The sequence below is a fragment of the Schistocerca gregaria genome, chromosome 8 (genome assembly GCF_023897955.1).
Source record: "Schistocerca gregaria isolate iqSchGreg1 chromosome 8, iqSchGreg1.2, whole genome shotgun sequence".
Taxonomy (NCBI): domain Eukaryota; kingdom Metazoa; phylum Arthropoda; class Insecta; order Orthoptera; family Acrididae; genus Schistocerca; species Schistocerca gregaria.
The window spans coordinates 197,410,223-197,430,152 of NC_064927.1; the positions used below are offsets into that span (position 1 = coordinate 197,410,223).

General features: G+C 40.0%; 1 protein-coding gene across 5 annotated transcripts in view; it reads right to left on the reverse strand.

Annotated features, from left to right (window-relative positions):
• The window catches only part of LOC126283944 (peregrin), a 242,985-nt gene extending 223,398 nt beyond the window's left edge, over nt 1-19,587 (reverse strand). For 2 of the 5 annotated variants that reach the window (XM_049982348.1, XM_049982346.1), the window contains exons 1-4: nt 19,011-19,543; nt 18,711-18,928; nt 9,134-9,267; nt 4,183-4,360 (exon numbers count right to left, since the gene is read on the reverse strand). In XM_049982348.1, the coding sequence (XP_049838305.1) occupies nt 4,183-4,360; nt 9,134-9,267; nt 18,711-18,928; nt 19,011-19,191 (711 nt within the window). In that variant the 5' untranslated portion in view covers nt 19,192-19,543. Of the gene's footprint in view, nt 1-4,182; nt 4,361-9,133; nt 9,268-18,710; nt 18,929-19,010 lie in introns of all 5 variants that reach the window. The other 3 variants (XM_049982347.1, XM_049982351.1, XM_049982350.1) reach the window with 2 other exon arrangements.
• Nucleotides 19,588-19,930: the final 343 nt, after the last annotated feature.

Genomic DNA, 19,930 nt, shown 5'->3' on the forward strand with positions numbered 1-19,930 from the left:
CTGTAGCTCCACTTACAAACTGTACAATATAAAGTGTACATTATTATATCAATAGCAGACCATTGTCAAGATACAGCATAGTTGTACAGATAGAAATTACAAAACAAGCAATATGCAATGACATACGTGTAATAAAAATATAATGCTCCGTTACTAATATGTCAGTTCCCATTTAGCGGAAATTTTATACTGTGAAGTATGTCTAGACATGCTTAATGGTGTATCAAAATCAATACTTCAGGACAAATACTTGAAACATGTTTCAAATGGCGTAATTATTGTTAAACACCTAAATGTTGAAATGTTACCTTCAAACCTAACCTAGACCTCAAGCTATGACACAGACTGGTCCATCAACACAACCAGATTTTTTGCTTTCACGCATGTTGGGTTTGCCAACTCACAATCAGACTGTTACCATCCATCCTAAACTTACCTTGGGCTAAGCACCACAGTTAGGTTTTCAACATTCATCTCTGCATTAACAATTCCATGCTACTTAACCAATCAGCGAGGTAACCACAGGGCCATAAATCTACATCTGCATTGAAACTCTGCAAAACAGAGACAGAAGGTACAACACATTTTACCACTTACTAGGGTTTCTTTGCACTCCATTCACTTATGGAAGGTGGGTATAATGACTGACTGAATTCTTCTGTGCACTCTATAATTAATCTAATCCATTCCTCACTATCCCTTCAGAAGCAATTGGTAGGGAGCTGTACTATATTCCTAGATTCATCATTTAGAGTTAGTTCTTCAAATTTTGTTTCTAGGCTTTTTAGGGATAGTTTCTGTCTGTCCACTGCAAATATTTTAATAACTATAATACACAGTGTTTCCAATAACCAGTATCTTCTTAAATGTCAAATTCGGGAAAATCTCATGTTTTCCGACGTATGAAAAGTAACTCATAAAAAAGGGTATAGCAGTTTGGCCATAATTTTCATTTTAGCTAACACACGAATTGTAAGGCTAACTACCACAATGAAATATATGTAACATGATAAAGACTCGATTAGTATTATGTCTAAAGTGCTTTCTAATTTTTTTAGGTCCAGACAACGTGAAGTTATTTCAGATGACGATCTGTTTAAGTCCAAAATTAATCCACTGGACGCAAACTGTAAAAATTTTGTCTGCATCTCTCTTCACCAGAGGCACTGCAATCACCAAGAGCTTTTCAAGGTCACATTTATCAGGCTAGAGATACTGGAGTAAAATGCAGGAGCATTTATAAGCTGGAGTAAATGGCAGGATAAATGTCTGGGCAAATATCGAAAACTCAAAAATGCCTGGGAATTTGTGAATTTTTAAGTGTCAACTGATGAGTCGCAATAAACTATGATCTGCCTCAAATGTCGCAACATCTCACAATAAAGCCCCCCTGCCCCCACTGAAAACAGTTTAACATTTAAGAACTCATTTATCATCAAGAAACACATACCAGCTATTTAATACACCTGCATCAAAACTCTGCAAACTACTGTGAAATGCGTGACAGTGCATTTTACCACTTACTAGGGTTTCTTTCCATTCCATTCACTTATGGCATGTGAGTATAATGACTGTTTAAACTCTTCTATGCGATCTATAATTAATCTAATCCAGCTCGCACTATCCCTTCAGAAGCAGTTGGTAGGCAGTTGTAATATATTCATAGATTTAACATATAAAGTTAGTTCTTGAAACTTGTTTCTAGGCTTACTTGGGATAGTTTCTGTCAGTCTACTGCAAAATTTTTAATAACAGTAATACATAGTATTTTCAACAATCAGTATAATTTTGTTATCAATAAGAATTCTTCAATAATATTCAGAGATTTGACACACATTATTAAGTGTATTACGTTACAAGGTGATGACCCAACGATTTTTTTTTTTTACCAGCTGTCACCACACAGCTGTTCTACACTCACTCTGTGTGTGTGTGTGTGTGTGTGTGTGTGTGTGTGTGTGTGTGTGTGTGTTGAATGATATATGTCCGTTTAAGTAATGTTTACTACCTCTTAATATCAGGAGTATCATCATGCCATCCCAATTTCAATTGGTAAATTATACATTTTAGCAGTAAAAACTCTGCAAGTACTTGGGCATTTGCCCAGCCCACACACATTTTGTTGTTTCTAAGTTTGGCTTCTTCTCCACCAGATGCTAAAACAGTCAAACAGGATGGAGGATTAATACTACCTTTCGTCCATCAACGGTCAGCTATTAAACAATCTTCTGTGTTATTAAATGAAATGAGCAGCAACTATCAGAGGCCTGGCATGTGTAACAGTCCAAATATTGCTCAATGTACTACAATGATGCAATTGTAACCTGACTGTTCATATTGCTAAGAATGCATTTGTCACAACACGCCAAATTACTGTATTGCACTAATACAGCAACATAAACAGATCCTTAGTAATAGAAAAATGGAAACTCCAAGTAGGAATATAAAAAATGTAGGAAAAGACGGATTAGTACTTACCATAAAGAAGACATGCCAAGCTGCAGATAGGCATAATTAAAAGACACTCACATACAGCTTTTGGCCACAGCCTTCGTCAGTAAGAGACACACACACCATTCACATACACGAGCATGCACACATCATGCACACACAACCCTCAACTAGAGCATCTCGGGCTGGAATGCACCTATCACATTGGATGCAAGCAGCAATCTGTAAGGGCCAGGGAAGGGGACAGAAAGGTAGTATATGGGTGGGGAGCTGCTACACAGACACCAACCATGGACGCACCTCCACCTGCAGCATCAGACGCTGCATCTGCAGGCTCCACAATGCTCATAGCCGAGTGCGCCCGTCTGGAAAACTGGGCCCCTGCCATCGTCAAGCATTGCTGGGGCCCGCACCTGTGCATTGTCTGCACCCTACACAGGGAGATGTCTTGTCACTTGGACTAATTGAGGTCACGCATGGTGGGATCTGTTCTGCATGGTCCACTGTCTACTCCACCCCTGTCAATGCTTGTTCCCGAGTCACAGGTGGGCCAGTTCACAACGCAGGGGGGTTGTTGCCTGTAGATAGCTGTCCTTGGTTCCTGTCTCTGCTCCTCTCCTTGACCGCCATTGCCGGTGCATCCCTCACTGCAACTGACATCACTCCTGCTGCCTCCACTGCTGGGTCCCGTGCGCCCATCATCTCATGTGCTACCATTAACCTCAAACAAGGACGTTGTTACGGGAACGCTACCCCCGTCCTGCCCTGTGGCTTCTCACGAGGGGGGAGATGGCATGCCAAATCCCCCCCTCATCCCTCCCACCCCTACTCACTGGCTCCTGTCCATCACATGCTGCAGCAGTCACTGTCGTCAGGTGATGAAATGGACATCAGCATCGTCATTGGTGTTTTCCGTGATTCGTAATCTCACTGCCTTGTGAGATCAGTGCTTTTTTCAAGAACCACTTCTTTTTTGGTAACAGTGCCTTTTTTTGGTACCAATCATTTTTCCTGTACCATGCAATTTTTCTGTGCTTAAGTGTTTGTATGCATCTCTGTAGTTGTCCCACCCCCTACAAGGGAGCAGCGATGTACATTCACTCATGACACACGCAATTTCAGAGGTTGCATATCCATACAGTTCAGAGGCTCACTTATAGAGGCCACAAAGGTTGCTCCCCTGGCACGCTCTGGTGAGCCGCCAAGGAAACAGGATTATTTAAGCGATTTCAAATAAGTGCTCGGCCTATCCTGTACTCTGTATTACTTTTATCCAGTCAAAGTGTACAGTGCTATGCACAAACTGTGTCTTACATATTGCTCTATACAGTACTATATTCCATAACTTGTGTTTGTTCTTATTAAAGCAAATATCATCGTGTTGGAGAGTTTGTCCCAAGGTGTGGCTGTGTTATTGTCAAGTCCAAGAAATGTTCTAGTTTAATTTGTTTCAAACAATGTGACTAAATATTTTACACAATGTTGATGGTGTAAAAATGGTGATACATCAATACGTGGCATGCAGAAAATATATGGCTACAGCCATAAAAATTTTAAAGAAGCAAAAGAATATGCTAGTAGAAAAATAAAACTGGTAACTGACATTTTCTCTGTATGTAATGAATATATCATCTCAATTTTCACCCGAAATTATTCTTATTAACAGAGAGAGATCTTCATTTATACTATAATGCAAAACCAAATCTAAAACCATTGCATTACAAAACTCACTTGGAAATAGGATTCCTTTTCTAAACGATCCATTAGCAACTCAAATGTATCAACAGGCACATCTGTAAGCCCAGCAGCTGCTCGTCTCTCATTAATGATACTAAGCCATGCACAGTCTTCTTCATCCATGTCATACTCTACTTCTGCATCCATCTCTTCTGCTGATCGCTCAATGAACCTGTAATTCAGGAAAACATAGTGTTGAATGTTTTCTTTGCTGGATAAAATAGTTCTCTATAAAAAAGTTAATGGGCACTCACTGATAAATAACTCAAATGAAGGATACATGGGTATAAATCTGAACAGTATTACCAAAATTCCCTCCTCAGGGGACACCGCCTTAACGTAGCACTGCCTGTGCGAGCAAGGTGGTTTGTGCGCTCTGGATCCAGAGGGCTATGCCGGCGGTAGCATAGCTACCAGCAGGGCCATCCGTGCCGGACAGGCCAATGGGGAGGAGCTAGACGAAGTGTCTCCCACAACAACCTATCTACTGTCTCCTGTCCAATCCTATCCTAAACCTATCCCTCTCTCTTATCATTCTTAACATCCTACACCATAGGGCAGGGAGGGCTCTAGAGGCGTGGTGAAGCCAGTCTCCCTAAGGGAGTAAACCCAATACAAATCACCTGCTGCCTTGCAGTTGGTAGAGGGATCTACAAGGCTAAGGATGCTCCCCTGAACACGGAGCCAGCTACCCTGTGAGCTGTGAGGGGCAGCCCCGCAAATGGTTGGGCGGAAGATGAAAAATCTCCCCTGTAAAACACCAATTGTTGCGAATGCTAGCAAAGCAATAAGCCGGACGGATATTTCGATGACTACCCCAACAAACAAAAAAAGGATAAGAGACATGTACATAGGAACATGGAATGTGCGGAGCCTATACCAAGCCGGAGCCCTACGTCAGCTGCTAACACAAGTAAACAACTACAGTATATAAATAATGGCTCTCCAAGAAATTAGGTGAAAGGGGAGTGACATAAAAGATGAATACCTTTGGAACAGGTTTTGTGGTCGCTAAAGAACTGAAACATGCGGTGATGTGCTTCCAACCAATCAATGAACGGATGTCCGTATTAAGATTAAGGGGAAAATTTTTCAACATTACAATCATAAATGTACATGCACCCACAGAGGAGGAAGATGAACAACAAAAGGACGAGTTGTACGGCAAGGTAGAACAACGGTATGATCAGACTCCCAAACATGTCAAGATATTAATAGGAGACCTGAATGCAAAAATAGGAAAAGAAGAGGCCTTTCAGCCAACCATAGGAAGACATAGCATCCATGAAATATCAAACGACAATGAACTTAGGGCTGTAGATTTTGCTATAAGCAAAAACATGACTGTTGGCAGTACATGTTTCCCACATAAAAAAAAATACACAAAGAAACATGATGGACAAACCAGAAATCAGATAGATCATATATCGATTGACTGGAGACACGGAGCAGACATAATGGATGTTAGGAGCCAACGTGGAGCTGACTGCAATTCAGACCACCATCTAGTGAGAATTAAATATAGACAAAGGATCTCACTATAGAGTAAACAAAAAGGCCACATGAAAAAAAAGTTTGACATTAAGAAACTGAAGTTAGAAGAAATACAGAGAGCGTATCAGATGAAAATAGAAGAGAGGATTAAGAATGAGACCGACACATCAAATGAACATATAGAAGTAATGTGAGACTGCAATCCTTGAGGCAGCTGGAGAGGTTTTAGGACATGAATGGGCTCAAAGAAAGGAAGATTGGTTTGATGAAGAATGTATGAGAAGAATTGAGGAACGTAATATAGCACAAATGAAATTATTGCAGAGAACAACTCGAGCAAATCTGAATGAATATAATGAAAAGTGCACTGTAGCAAAGAGGGTCTGCAGACAGAAGAAAAGAGCACTAGAAAAGAAAAAACTGGAAGAAATTGAACAGCTAGGAGAAGAGAAGCAAAGTCGTGAAATGTACCAAAAGATTAAAGAAGGAAAGACCGGGTTCCACGCCAGAACAAATATGTGTAGGAACAAAGAAGGGGATTTGATAGGGGAGAGTAATAAAATACTTGACAGGTGGGCAGAATACTTCCAAGAGTTACTGAACCCAGAAGTGGAAGGGTTAGAACGAAAAGAACAGGTGGAACTAACTAACTACGGACCAGAGGTTTTAACACCAGAGCCTACACTGGGGGAAGTGATGCAAGCCATCAAGACCTTAAAAAACTATAAGGCACCTAGAGAAGATCAGATCCGGGCCGAACTTCTCAAGTATGGTGGAGAAACGCTGTGGAAAACAATTCATAAAATACTGAATATCTGGCAAGAGGAGAGCATGCCACTGGAGTGGAAAACAACTATAATGTGCCTTATACATAAAAATAGGAGATAAATTAAACTGCCAGAACTATCTAGGAATCTCCTTAGTAAATATTACATACACAGTTTTCTCCAAGATTCTAACCAGCAGGCTTACTCCATATGTGGAAGAGAGAGTTGGAGACTATCAGAGTGGCTTTAGAAAAAAATGGGTCAACAACTGACCAGATATTAACATTGCACATACTATTTGAAAAAGGTTACGAATACCAAATTAAAATACACCAGCTTTATATCGACTTTAAACAAGCCTATGATAGCATCTCAAGAGTGGCATTGAAGAATGTAATGGAAGAGGCTGGGATACATAAGAAGCTCATTAAACTTTCTATGATGACCCTCAGCGAAACCAAATGTAAAGTAAAAATAAGGGCGAAACCTCCAAAGAAGTGGAAGTGAAGAAGGAACTTAGACAGGGTGATAATATGTCCTCTTCAAACTTTGCCTACAAAAAGTCGTAAGTCAGATAGAGTTAAATAAAGGAGGAACCTTCTTAAATCATTCACTGCAGTACCTGGCCTATGCTGATGAGGTGGCACTACTCGCACGAAACACTGCTGTGCTACGCAAAGCCTATCAACAACTGTAGAAAGGTACAAGGGAACTTGGACTGACAGTCAACATCGAAATGACCAAGTATATGGCAACGACCAACCAACAAAACCTACCAAATCTCAGGATAGCCGACAGGGAGTTTGAAAGGATGACAGACTTCAAGTACCTTGGGTCGACTATCACTGAGACAAATGACATTGGCAGTGAGGTGAAAGCCAGAATAGCAGCAGGTAACAGATGCTACTTTGCCGCATTACCCATGCTTAGGAGTTCGCTCCTATCACATAAATCCAAAATCCTCATTTACAAAACAATTATAAGACCAGTTGTTATGTATGGTGCCGAAACGTGGACCATGACTGTAAATGAGGAAAGGATCCTTAGCATATGGGAGAGAAAGGTGCTACAACACCTTTTTGAAGAACCTGACATTGTTACTAGCATTAAAATAAGAAGACTGCAGTGGGCAGGGCACGTGGTCAGAATGGAAGATCACAGAGCATGTAAGAGGATTTTTGATGGCAAGGCTGGAGGCAGACGGCGAAGGGGACGCCCCAGAACAAGATGGGTGGATGGAGTTGAAGAAGACACGGAAAAGCTGGGTGTCAGAGGACTCAGACAGACATCCATGGATTGGATAGAATGGCAGGATACTGTGATGCAGGCCACAGTTTAAAGTTGTGTGACAGTAATGCCACATCATTACACATGTTCAATAGAAAAATATGGTATCTGTGTGCAAAATGTGTAATGAAAATGTTGTTGCTGTTCGAGAAGAATAACACAGCAGTCTTCTAAACAGTGACTACCAAAATCTCAAGTATTCACTACACAAGCATTTTCAAAAAATTATGAGAGAATGTTTCAATTGTCATTAAATAGTGTACTTCTGAAAATGGAACTAAAAAAAAATTTAAAAATATCTGTCGGTGGAAGGTATTCTTTGGTAGTCAAAACACAGAGCAACAATCACAAGAGTAAATACAACTACTGCCATTAAAAGTGCAGTGAACACCATTGCCATTTTCATCTCCACGGAGAGTAAATGACATCTTTACACAGGTGATGACGCCCAACAAACTTAGAAGTTATTAGAACTGAAATTATTACTATTCAGTGGCATGTATCTTATTCATGACATTTGGACACCCCCCCCCCCCCCACACACACACACACACACACACACATTTTTCCAATGAGGAATGGATCAGGCTTCACTACCTGTCAATTTGTTATCTCACTCAGATTTTATGATATTACATTCATTGCCTTAGCCAAATCGCAACCAAATTGTCAAATTGTCACCCTCTTACCCTAACATAGACCTTGGGCTGCATTACAGATCAGACCATCACTACAACCAAGATTTTAGGGGTGATGATTCAATACCATACTTTAATCTATGAATGTCATTCTTGAGAGTAATCGGAGAATTGTGAGAACTCACAGTCACAGTTGGGTCTATGAATTTTTAACAGCCATGGCATAGAAGCAAATAAATGAACTTGAAGCAGTCAATATTGCACTTCTTTTTGTGATAAGTTTTGACCAAATAACAATCTTCAGATCAAGATGTTCATGGTCAAATGGCAGCACTGTCAGCATAACCATGGTGTATATGTGGACACTGAAAAATATTATACTTACAAGTGTGCCTCACGTTCAGAGATAACTTGCTTTCTGACTGCTTGGAGGAATAAGTGTGCTCCTGATGTACGACGGCAACTTTCAAGACAGCAAGTGCACTCACTTGATGTTTTAGACTGGGGTACCAATGTGATTAAAGCACATAATACATCGAACATAAATGTAAGGAGACATTATTGAATAACACACCAAAAGATTCCTATACTGTCACTTTCACATCAATCATTAGCAGTCTACATTTGATTCCATTTATCGGACAGCTTCTAGGGACAGTATTGTAGTCAAAGAAAAAATGAAAAAAAGGGGAAGGGGGCAATGTAGTAGAAAGACAGATTCAGTATATGATAGCATTACTGAAATAATTTCTCACTTACCTGATGTACGAATTTGGTCGTGGTGGTGCATCACTTATGTTGTAGTTATCAAGAATTGTGAAACACGGTTCTGGTAGTTTTACTTTTTCTTCTGCAGTGCTAGTTCTCCCATCATTTGTGCCATGGGTGCCACACTAAGAAAATATACCAAGAAACTGAGCAACACAAAATCTTCCTGTTGCAACTAATATAACTGTACATACACTTTAAGCCTTAGCAAACAGATAATTTACATCAAAGAAAGAAATTTGCATCATCAACACATGAAACACTACAAACAGAAAAGACGATAAATTGTCATCAATCACAAAGAATACTGGAATGTGTAATTAAATTTCTTGTTTTGATCAGTTTTATTTTTCAACGAGTCAAATCTAACTGCCAATGACAGAATGATACACAATACTGAACACTGAGAAATAAATAAAACAAAACTGCTCTACAATATATTGCTACAACATAGAGACATAAAAAGATTATTAACAAACTCAAATGGAATACATTAAAAGAATCTACATCTACTTACATACTCCACAAGCCACTGTACGGCCATGGTGGACAGTATCCTGTACCACTATTACATTCTAGACAGTATAAGATGATCCCCAACAGCTCACAGCCCTGTTGCCAGCTTTCAACCGCAAAGCACTGACAGCTGCAAGTGCAAATAGTAGTAGCTGTCTACAGAGATCTGACAACACTGAGGCATTGCCACAGAGACATTTACAAAGTTGCATTACAGTATCGGTTGATGTAGGTCCGTGAAGCTGCCATCTCCAACTGTCAGGGATCAACTTACGCCGACTCGGATCTAGTCATTTCATTTCCTGTTCCACACGCAAATAGGGTAAGGGAAGAATGACTGTTTATTTGCCTCCACACAAGCTCTAATCTTTCCTTCACGGTCCTTACACAGAATGTATGTTAGCGGTAGTAGAATTGTTCTGCAGTCAGCCTCCAATGCTGGTTCTCTACATTTTCTCAGTAGTGCTCCTTGAAAAGGAAGTTGCCTTCCCTCCCATGACTCCCATTTGAGTTGCTAAAGCACTTCTGTAATACTTGCATGTTGTTCAAACCTACCAGTAACAAATCTAGTAGGTTGCCTCTGAATTCTTTTGGCATCTTCCTTTAATCTGACCTCATGTGGATCCTAAACATTCAAACAGACTCCAACAAAGGGTCACACTAGTGTCCTAAGTGCAGCCTCCTTCACAGATGAATCGTATTTTGCTAAAATTCTCCCAATAAACCAAAGTCAAATATTTGTTATCCCTACTACAATTCTTCCTCCCCCCATGAACCATGGACCTTGCCGTCGGTGGGGAGGCTTGCGTGCCTCAGCGATACAGATGGCCGTACCGTAGGTGCAACCACAACGGAGGGGTATCTGTTGAGAGGCCAGACAAACGTGTGGTTCCTGAAGAGGGGCAGCAGCCTTTTCAGTAGTTGCAGGGGCAACACTCTGGATGATTGACTTATCGGGCCTTGCAACACTAACCAAAACGGCCTTGCTGTGCTGGTACTGTGAAGGCCTGAAAGCAAGGGGAACTACAGCTGTAATTTTTCCCGAGGGCATGCAGCTTTACTGTATGATTAAATGATGATGGTGTCCTCTTGGGTAAAATATTCCGGAAGTAAAATAGTCCCCGATTAGGATCTCCGGGCGGGGACTACTCAGGAGGACGTCGTTATCAGGAGTAAGAAAACGCGTTCTACGGATTGGAGCGTGGAATGTCAGATCCCTTAATCGGGCAGGTAGGTTAGAAAATTTAAAAAGGGAAATGGATAGGTTAAAGTTAGATATAGTGGGAATTACTGAAGTTCGGTGGCAGGAGGAACAAGACTTTTGGTCAGGTGAATACAGGGTTATAAATACAAAATCAAATAGGGGTAATGCAGGAGTAGGTTTAATAGTGAATAAAAAAATAGGAGTGTGTGTAAGCTACTACAAACAGTATAGTGAACGCATTATTGTGGCCAAGATAGACACAAAGCCCATGCCTACTACAGTAGTACAAGTTTATATGCCAACTAGCTCTGCAGATGATGAAGAAATTGATGAAATGTATGATGAGATAAAAGAAATTATTCAGGTAGTGAAAGGAGACGAAAATTTAATAGTCATGGGTGACTGGAATTCGGTAGTAGGAAAAGGGAGAGAAGGAAACATAGTGGGTGAATATGGATTGGGGCTAAGAAATGAAAGAGGAACCCGTCTGGTAGAATTTTGCACAGAGCACAACTTAATCATAGCTAACACTTGGTTCAGTAATCATAAAAGAAGGTTGTATACATGGAAGCATGCTGGAGATATTAAAAGGTATCAGATAGATTATATAATGGTAAGACAGAGATTTAGGAACCAGGTTTTAAATTGTAGGACATTTCCAGGGGCAGATGTGGACTCTGACCACAATCTATTGGTTATGGCCTGTAGATTAAAACTGAAGAAACTGCAAAAAAGTGGAAATTTAAGGAGATGGCACCTGGATAAATTGAAAGAACCAGAGGTTGTACAGAGTTTCAGGGAGAGCATAAGGGAATAATTGTTAGGAATGGGGGAAAGGAATACAGTAGAAGAAGAATGGGTAGCTTTGAGGGATGGAGTAGTGAAGGCAGCAGAGGATCAAGTAGGTAAAAAGACGAGGGCTAGTAGAAATCCTTGGGTAACAGAAGAGATACTGAATTTAAATGACGAAAGGAGAAAATAAGAAAAATGCAGTAAGTGAAGAAGGCAAAAAGGAATACAAATGTCTCAAAAATGAGATCGACAGGAAGTGCAAAATGGCTACGCAGGGATGGCTAGAGTACAAATGTAAGGATGTAGAGGCTTATCTCACTAGGGGTAAGATAGATACTGCCTACAGGAAAATTAAAGAGACCTTTGGAGAGAAGAGAACCACTTGTATGAATATCAAGAGCTCAGATGGAAACCCAGTTCTAATCAAAGAAGGGAAAGCAGAAAGGTGGAAGGAGTATGTAGAGGGTCTATACAAGGGCGATGTACTTCAGGACAATATTATGGAAATGGAAGAGGATGTAGATGAAGACGAAATGGGAGATAAGATACTGCGTGAAGAGTTTGACAGAGCACTGAAAGTCCTGAGTTGAAATAAGGCCCCAGGAGTGGACAAGATGTATGAGACAGGCGAAATACCCTCAGACTTCAAGAAGAATATAATAATTCCAATCCCAAGGAAAGCAGGTGTTGACTGATGTGAAAATTACTGAACTATCAGTTTAATAAGTCACAGCTGCAAAATACTAATGCAAATTCTTTACAGACGAATGGAAAACTGGTAGATGCGGACCTCGGAGAAGATCAGTTTGGATTCCGTAGAAATGTTGGAACACGTGAGGTTATACTGACCTTACGACTTATCTTAGAAGAAAGATTGAGAAAAGGCAAACCTACATTTCTAGCATTTGTAGACTTGGAGAAAGCTTTTGACAAGGTTGACTGGAACACTCTCTTTCAAATTCTGAAGGTGGCAGGGGTAAAATACAGGGAGCGAAAGGCTATTTACAATTTGTACAGAAACCAGATGGCAGTCATAAGAATCGAGGGGCATGAAAGGGAAGCAGTGGTTGGGAAAGGAGTGAGACAGGGTTGTAGCCTCTCCCCGATGTTATTCAATCTGTATATTGAGCAAGCAGTAAAGGAAACAAAAGAAAAATTCGGAGTAGGTATTAAAATTCATGGAGAAGAAGTAAAAACTTCGAGGTTCGTCGATAACATTGTAATTCTGTCCGAGACAGCAAAGGACCTGGAAGAGCAGTTGAACGGAATGGACAGTGTCTTGAAAGGAGGATATAAGATGAACATCAACAAAAGCAAAACGAGGATAATGGAATGTAGTCAAATTAAATCGGGTGATGCTGAGGGAATTAGATTAGGAAATGAGACACTTAAAGCAGTAAAGGAGTTTTGCTATTTAGGAAGTAAAATAACTGATGATGGTCGAAGTAGAGAGGATATAAAATGCACACTGGCAATGGCAAGGAAAGCGTTTCTGAAGAAGAGAAATTTGTTAACATCGAATATAGATTTATGTATCAGGAAGTCTTTTCTGAAAGTATTTGTATGGAGTGTAGCCATGTATGGAAGTGAAACATGGACGATAAATAGTTTGGACAAGAAGAGAATAGAAGCTTTCAAAATGTGGTGCTACAGAAGAATGCTGACGATAAGGTGGATAGATCACGTAACTAATGAGGAGGTATTGAATAGGGTTGGGAAGAAGAGAAGTTTGTGGCACAACTTGACTAGAAGAAGGGATTGGTTGGTAGGAGATGTCCTGAGGCATCAAGGGATCACAAATTTAGCATTGGAGGGCAGCGTGGGGGGTAAAAATCGTAAAAGGAGACCAAGAGATGAATACACAAAGAAGATCAGAAGGATGTAGGTTGCAGTAGGTACTGGGAGATGAAGAAGCTTGCACAGGACAGAGTAGCATGGAGAGCTGCATCAAACCAGTCCCAGGACTGAAGACGACGACAACAACAACAACAACAACAACTTCGTGCCAGGCCTCGGTGACCGACTTAGATACCTCCGCCGAGTGCAGCACTCCATGAAGAAGGGGCTGCCATTCCCCAAGAAACCTTCCAGAAACTGATTGAATGTATGCCTGTGAGAGTGGATGCTGACATCAAGGCTAAGGGTGGGCCAACACCATATTGAATTCCAGCATTACCAATGGAGGGTGCCACAAACTTGAACGTCATTTTCACCCAGGTGCCCAGATACTTTTGATCACATAGTGTATCTCAATGCATTATTATTATTATTATCATTATTATTATTCTGTCGATGAGACTGTGGAAACATGCCTATTACCATAAGGGGAACAGTGTAATTCGAAACCAAACATTTCACAATTAGCGGTGTTGGGATGAATCATGCAGAACAATATCTGTCGGAGGGACAATCCGCGTTAGGTGAAACAGTGCACAGGACTGACGGTGTGTTTATACTGTATGCGCTGTCCACCAGACAGGGATTAGTTGCAAGCGGAGTAACACGCTGGTGACTGACTCCAATGTACATGTGTATCTAATTTTCTCATTATAAGCCTCTAAACCAGTGCGGCAGACGTATGGCATACACAAATGATGAATATGTGGATATGCTTCTGGTCCTTGGTGCATCTGATAACCAGACTGATGTTACCGCTCATGAATATGGTGCTAGATATTCTCGGCAACGCCATCCAGGTGAAAATGTGTTTCGTAATCTGGAGCTGCATCTTTGAGAGTCAGGTTCTCTCTTTCCACCATTGTGTGACAGAGGTCTCCCCATGGACTCGCTGCACTCAAGCTACTGAGTAAGTTGTTCTTGAGGTCATGCACCAAGAAGCAGCTCAGCAAATTACGTGTAGCGTAGCAAGGCAGCTGCGTGTCTTGCTACACATAGTTGTTAATGTGCTGCACGAGCATGGGCTGCACGCCTATCATTATGCTTTTCACGCAACACCTGCGTCCTATAGATCGCTATTAGTGGAAGCAATTCTGTGACTGGTTCCAACAACAGGAAACCAAGAATAACTTCACGAAAACCATAATATGGTTGAATGAAGCAGCATTTACTTGTAAGGGAGTCTTAAATATGCACAATGTCCACCATTGGTGTGAGGTTAATCCGTACATCACCGACGACCGTGGATATCAATTTCACTTTGGTATAAACGTCTGGGCAGGAATATTGAGCTACAGGTGTTTCGACTCTTACATGTTGCCTGACCGGTTGACTGCACAAAGGCATCATGCATTCCTCTCAAACAACCTGCCGTGTCGCTGGAAGATGTTCCACTACCTTTTTAGTGGAGGATATGGTTCCAATATAATGGTGCACCTCCACACTCTGGGATTAATGTGCAACAGTATTTGGATAGAACATTTCAGGGAAATGGCCCAGATGTGGAGGCCCAGTTGTATACCACATTCACCTGACCTAAATCGCCTGGATTTCTTCCTGTTGGACACCTGAAGGAGCACACGTAGTTTACTCCGCCCATGAATGTGGAAGAATTGGTTGCACATGTTCACGCTGCTCTTGTTACTGTGGACGCAGTTTTGCTGCGAAGGGTCCACAGCTGTATGATCTGTGGGTTGTGCAATGCTCGGACGTGCAGGAATGTCACTTTGAGCATCTGTTGTTCTGTGGATAACATAATCTGTTGTGGAGGTCATGTGGTCATCAAAATGGACATTACTATTGTCACTGATTTGTAATGTGTGGCATCTGAGTGCTCATTTTACATGTAGTATAAATGACAAGTACACGTTGTGTTACTGTATTGTGCTATCATCTTTAGCAACTCGAAATTGACATTGTTTTTGTAGTTATTCTGTCCTATGACAGGTCATTCGTTTCAACCGTCTATTTCTTATTTGCCTAACCACGTCTTTGTTATGTTCAGTGTTACAAAATGTTGTAAATTGAAGAAACATTGTATATTACAGTATGAAATGTCAGAATGAAATCAGCACATAAAAGAAATGTGTCCCAACCCAGGGTCGAGCCCCTGACTTCCTGCATGCTAACCCAAAACTCTATCCACTGCACCAAGTGTATAGCATGACTAATACATGGTGACAGACGTATTACCATACATGTGGTTACAGTGTTGCCAGACTGCCACTCTTTAACATCCTTTTTCTGCCGGATGTACTCACCGGCCAAAATTTTGTGAGAGAGACTTTTTTATTGTTGGTGTGCGAGGAGTCGCGCTGTGAAGCCCGAGTGTGTAAATTTTGCTTCACCCTGTATATATAGGCGCTTGCACACACACACCTGCACTGCCTTGTCTTCCTTTAATCAGACATAGTGGGGATTTCAAACGACCAAAGCTGTACTGAAGAATGGATCACACTTGTGTTTTACACTCAAGTTTCCTTTATAGATGAGCTACTGTTTCCATTAATCAATATGATTGTGTCAAGCATCACACAACTAATACTGTATTCAAATATACAGGATTGTTTCACCTATTCACCTGCATTAACTTACATTTCATACATTTAAAGCAAGCGGCCATTTATCACACCAAAGGAAAGTTCTATATAAATCATTCTGTAACCTTCTACAGTCATTCAACAATGATACTTTCCTGTATATCACTGTGCTATCAGCAATCACAGATAACAGTTCCCCTATCCATCAGATAATTTATCACAACAGCTGTCCTACCATGCTTCCCTGGAGCACTCCTGATTATACACTTGTCTCTTGACCAATTACTTAAGAAATCTTCAAGAGACTCACATGTTTGAGAACCGATTCTATATGTTTTCTCCTTCACTAACAGTTTGCTATGTATCAAATGCTTTCCAGAAACCTAGGAATATGGCTGCCTGTTGCCTTCATTCATGGTTTGTTGGATACCTTGTGAGAACAGAACAAACTCAGATTCACACAAGCATTGCTTTCCAGACCTGTGCTGGTTTGTGGGTGTAAGCTTTTCTGTAATTTATTGCATTCAAACTTTGAATACATTCAAGAATTCTAAATCATACTTATGTAAAGGATATTGGCCTGTTATTTTGAAGGTCCGTACTTCTACCCTTCACTTATACAGGAGTCACCTGTGCTTTTTTCCAGATAGGTGTAATGTAGGTTGAGGTGACAGACAGAAGTACAGCACAGACTGAGTGATAGGTTAGATTGGAAGGTTATAGCTTGGTTGTGATTTGGAGAAGTATTCTTTAGGCTTTAATATATGTATGTCATCAGTTTGTCAGTACAGAATTGCATTGTTTATTAATTCCAGAAATATCTGAAAGTAGGGATATTGGCCATGGACATAAATATAGGCCTATGCAGAGAATGTGCAATGCATGGAAAACTAAATAATGATGATAAACAGTAATGATCCGTTCACTGGCTTTGCCAACTCGCAAGCAAAATATAACTTTTCAACCAGACCTAGGCATAGGTCTACACATAAGTCTGTAAGCCACAATTCCATCAAAAAAAGTTTAAGTCTATCATAAAACACACTCTATACTACAGTTCCTGCCAATGGATCACAGTCTCTAATGACCCATGTAGTCTAGCAAACAGCACAATCTAAGTCAACGCTGATGACATATTATTAAATAATATAGAACATACACACAAAACAAATAGCTCTTCATCAGACCATCTATGTAACATAGGTCACACTTCAAAGAATTATGCCTACCAATGGTCTGTGTTGTTTACTAGACCCAATATTACTTGAACTATATTTGCATACAACAGAAGAATCACAACATAAAATTAGGAGTCAGCTGAAACTACCAATAGTGGCATTAGTTGTGAGTAATGATGATGCCTTGAGAGAGGAAGAGGAGGGGGAGGAGTGAGGGGGTGGATGGAGGGTTGAGGAAACCACTGAATGTTATATCACAGAAAGCTATACTTCTTGTTACAATGTGTATTTTAGACATACTGGGTTTTAATGAGTGGTTCATGTCTGCCATTTTGATGGCATCAAGAATCAATATTTCAAAATCAGTTATGTTAAGAAATGGCACAGCAGCAAACCAGAGACGATTCTTGAAATCTCACTTTACATGCTGAATACAAAAAACAAAAAAGACTGCATCAGATTTGATTTGTCACATATTATACACTTGTTAGTGTCTATTTACTTCTGTACCCCACAAATCACAGTGTAGTGTGTGACAGGACATCATTTTACCCCCTTGATATTCTACACACGGATGATGTGTACGAAGAATGACCGCTGAACTTTGAATCCCTGGCCAGACCTAACAATTTTCCTCACTGTTTTCTATAGCATTAAACACACGTAAAATAACTTCTTTGACCTCAAACAAATGCTTCCGAACCGCATTCGGTCTTCAATATATTACATCATTTACCAACTGCCAACGTGTTAAGAAATATACAACATGTTTTGTGGTGACAACAGGGTTGCAAATACTTACATTCAGCTGGAATCTTGTGATTTCTTCCTGTCCCATATTAATAAATAAAAGTTAATAGGAAGCCATCCAAGCCAATTCTCTTTGTCAACAGTGAATCAAATGGCAATAACTTACAGAAGTCATACATGAAGCCAGAATTCATTACATAAGCAATGTAAAATGTATGAAGACCAGAATAAAATGCTGCTGTTTTAGAATATTTTCTGTACTGTGAACCAAATACGAGTTAAAACTGCCCAAGACAAAATTATTTTATTTTAGATTCAATTTCTCCAACCTGATGTCATATTAATGGTTAACTTCAGCAGCCGACTTCTATCAAACACTGGTTACAAACTGCACCTCTTGGAATCTTGCCCAAGTGCAACAAGACAAAAAAATGTCATTAAATATATGACAAAATGAAAATACACCAAACGTAATCGACGATTAATTTCATAAAACAAAATTTTAAACGTAGAACAATGAAAATTCATAAATCGCTTTCCAACTGCAAACGACAATGAACAGCTTCATGTCTCCGTTTGGAAGTGGACATCTTAGGGTGGTTCAATGACAATGAGATGGCTCAACCTCACTCATTATGCATTCTATAGCAATGGCTTAAACAATGCTTGGCAGAATGTAAAAAACTTCTCACCATATCTTCATTATTTCCAAATGTTTCTTCGTATTCCTCCTTCGATAAAATCGGTAGTGGTTCATGGATACTAACTCTACTAATTTTTCCGTCGACCTCAAATTCAACCATTTTTTGAGCTTCTGCATATGTGAGGCCCTCTCTTGTTGGAGTGGTGAGCAAATCCGACGTTGCTGTTGGAGTACGAGTGATATGAGATCCCCGGCTTTTTTTCCTTCCTGCAACAAAAACGAACTTCATTACCAGCTCAACAAAAAAAAAACCGTAATTTCTGTGTAACTTTTGATAAAACTGAATTACCAGGAGTAGGTATGGAAGTCTGCGGCGATGAAGCATTATGGTCGAAATTCACCAAATGGTACTGCAAACCACAAAGACTTTTGTAAACTCTACCACATTCAGGAAGAGGACATTCATAAGGTGGTTGTTTGGAAGTGCGTAACTTCCTACAAAATTCCAACACATCGAAATCGAGACCCATGGTACTGACATATATTAACAAACAAAAGAAAAGAAAGCACCAAATTGCACTCCCACTGTGGTGAAATGATTATCGATTAGAACAACACGTCTTTATCTTTGTTTGTCATTACTGTTTTTAAATCTCTAACGAACAAATAACATAAACAAACAACTCATTGCTATCAAAATTCCCTTCTCCCATCACAGCCACCAACACCCCGCCATGTTTTGTTTTAGCATCAAACAAAATCGATAAACATTTCCAAAGATTTCATGGGAACAGCTACTTTACATCTTAACAGTTCACACAAGTACTTAAAATTGTACATGCATCGCCGCACGAGTATTCCAGTGACAAGTTTCTGTTTTCTGACTTATTATGCAATCCTTCTTAGATCATATGTTTACATTTTAACGAATTTCTACTGGCACGTGTTTCAACGTTAAATCAAATCCATTGTATTTATTTGTTTCTTACTCCGCCGTTCAATCTTTGATAAGGTCACAAGCATACAGAGTCTCTCAATTCATTTTTTATTTTACATTTTAATATTTTATATGACAATTCGAGCGATCTTTCTAAACAAATAAGTGCATAGCTACCAATATTACAAAAAATAGGAATAGTAGGCCATGTTTTCATCAGATATTCTTCGACATAGCATATTAAAATAAGAAATGAGTATCTGCATAGCTGTCCAATCTTACATTATATTAAGAAGGTTTTTTCATCGTGACTGAGAAACTCATCCAACATT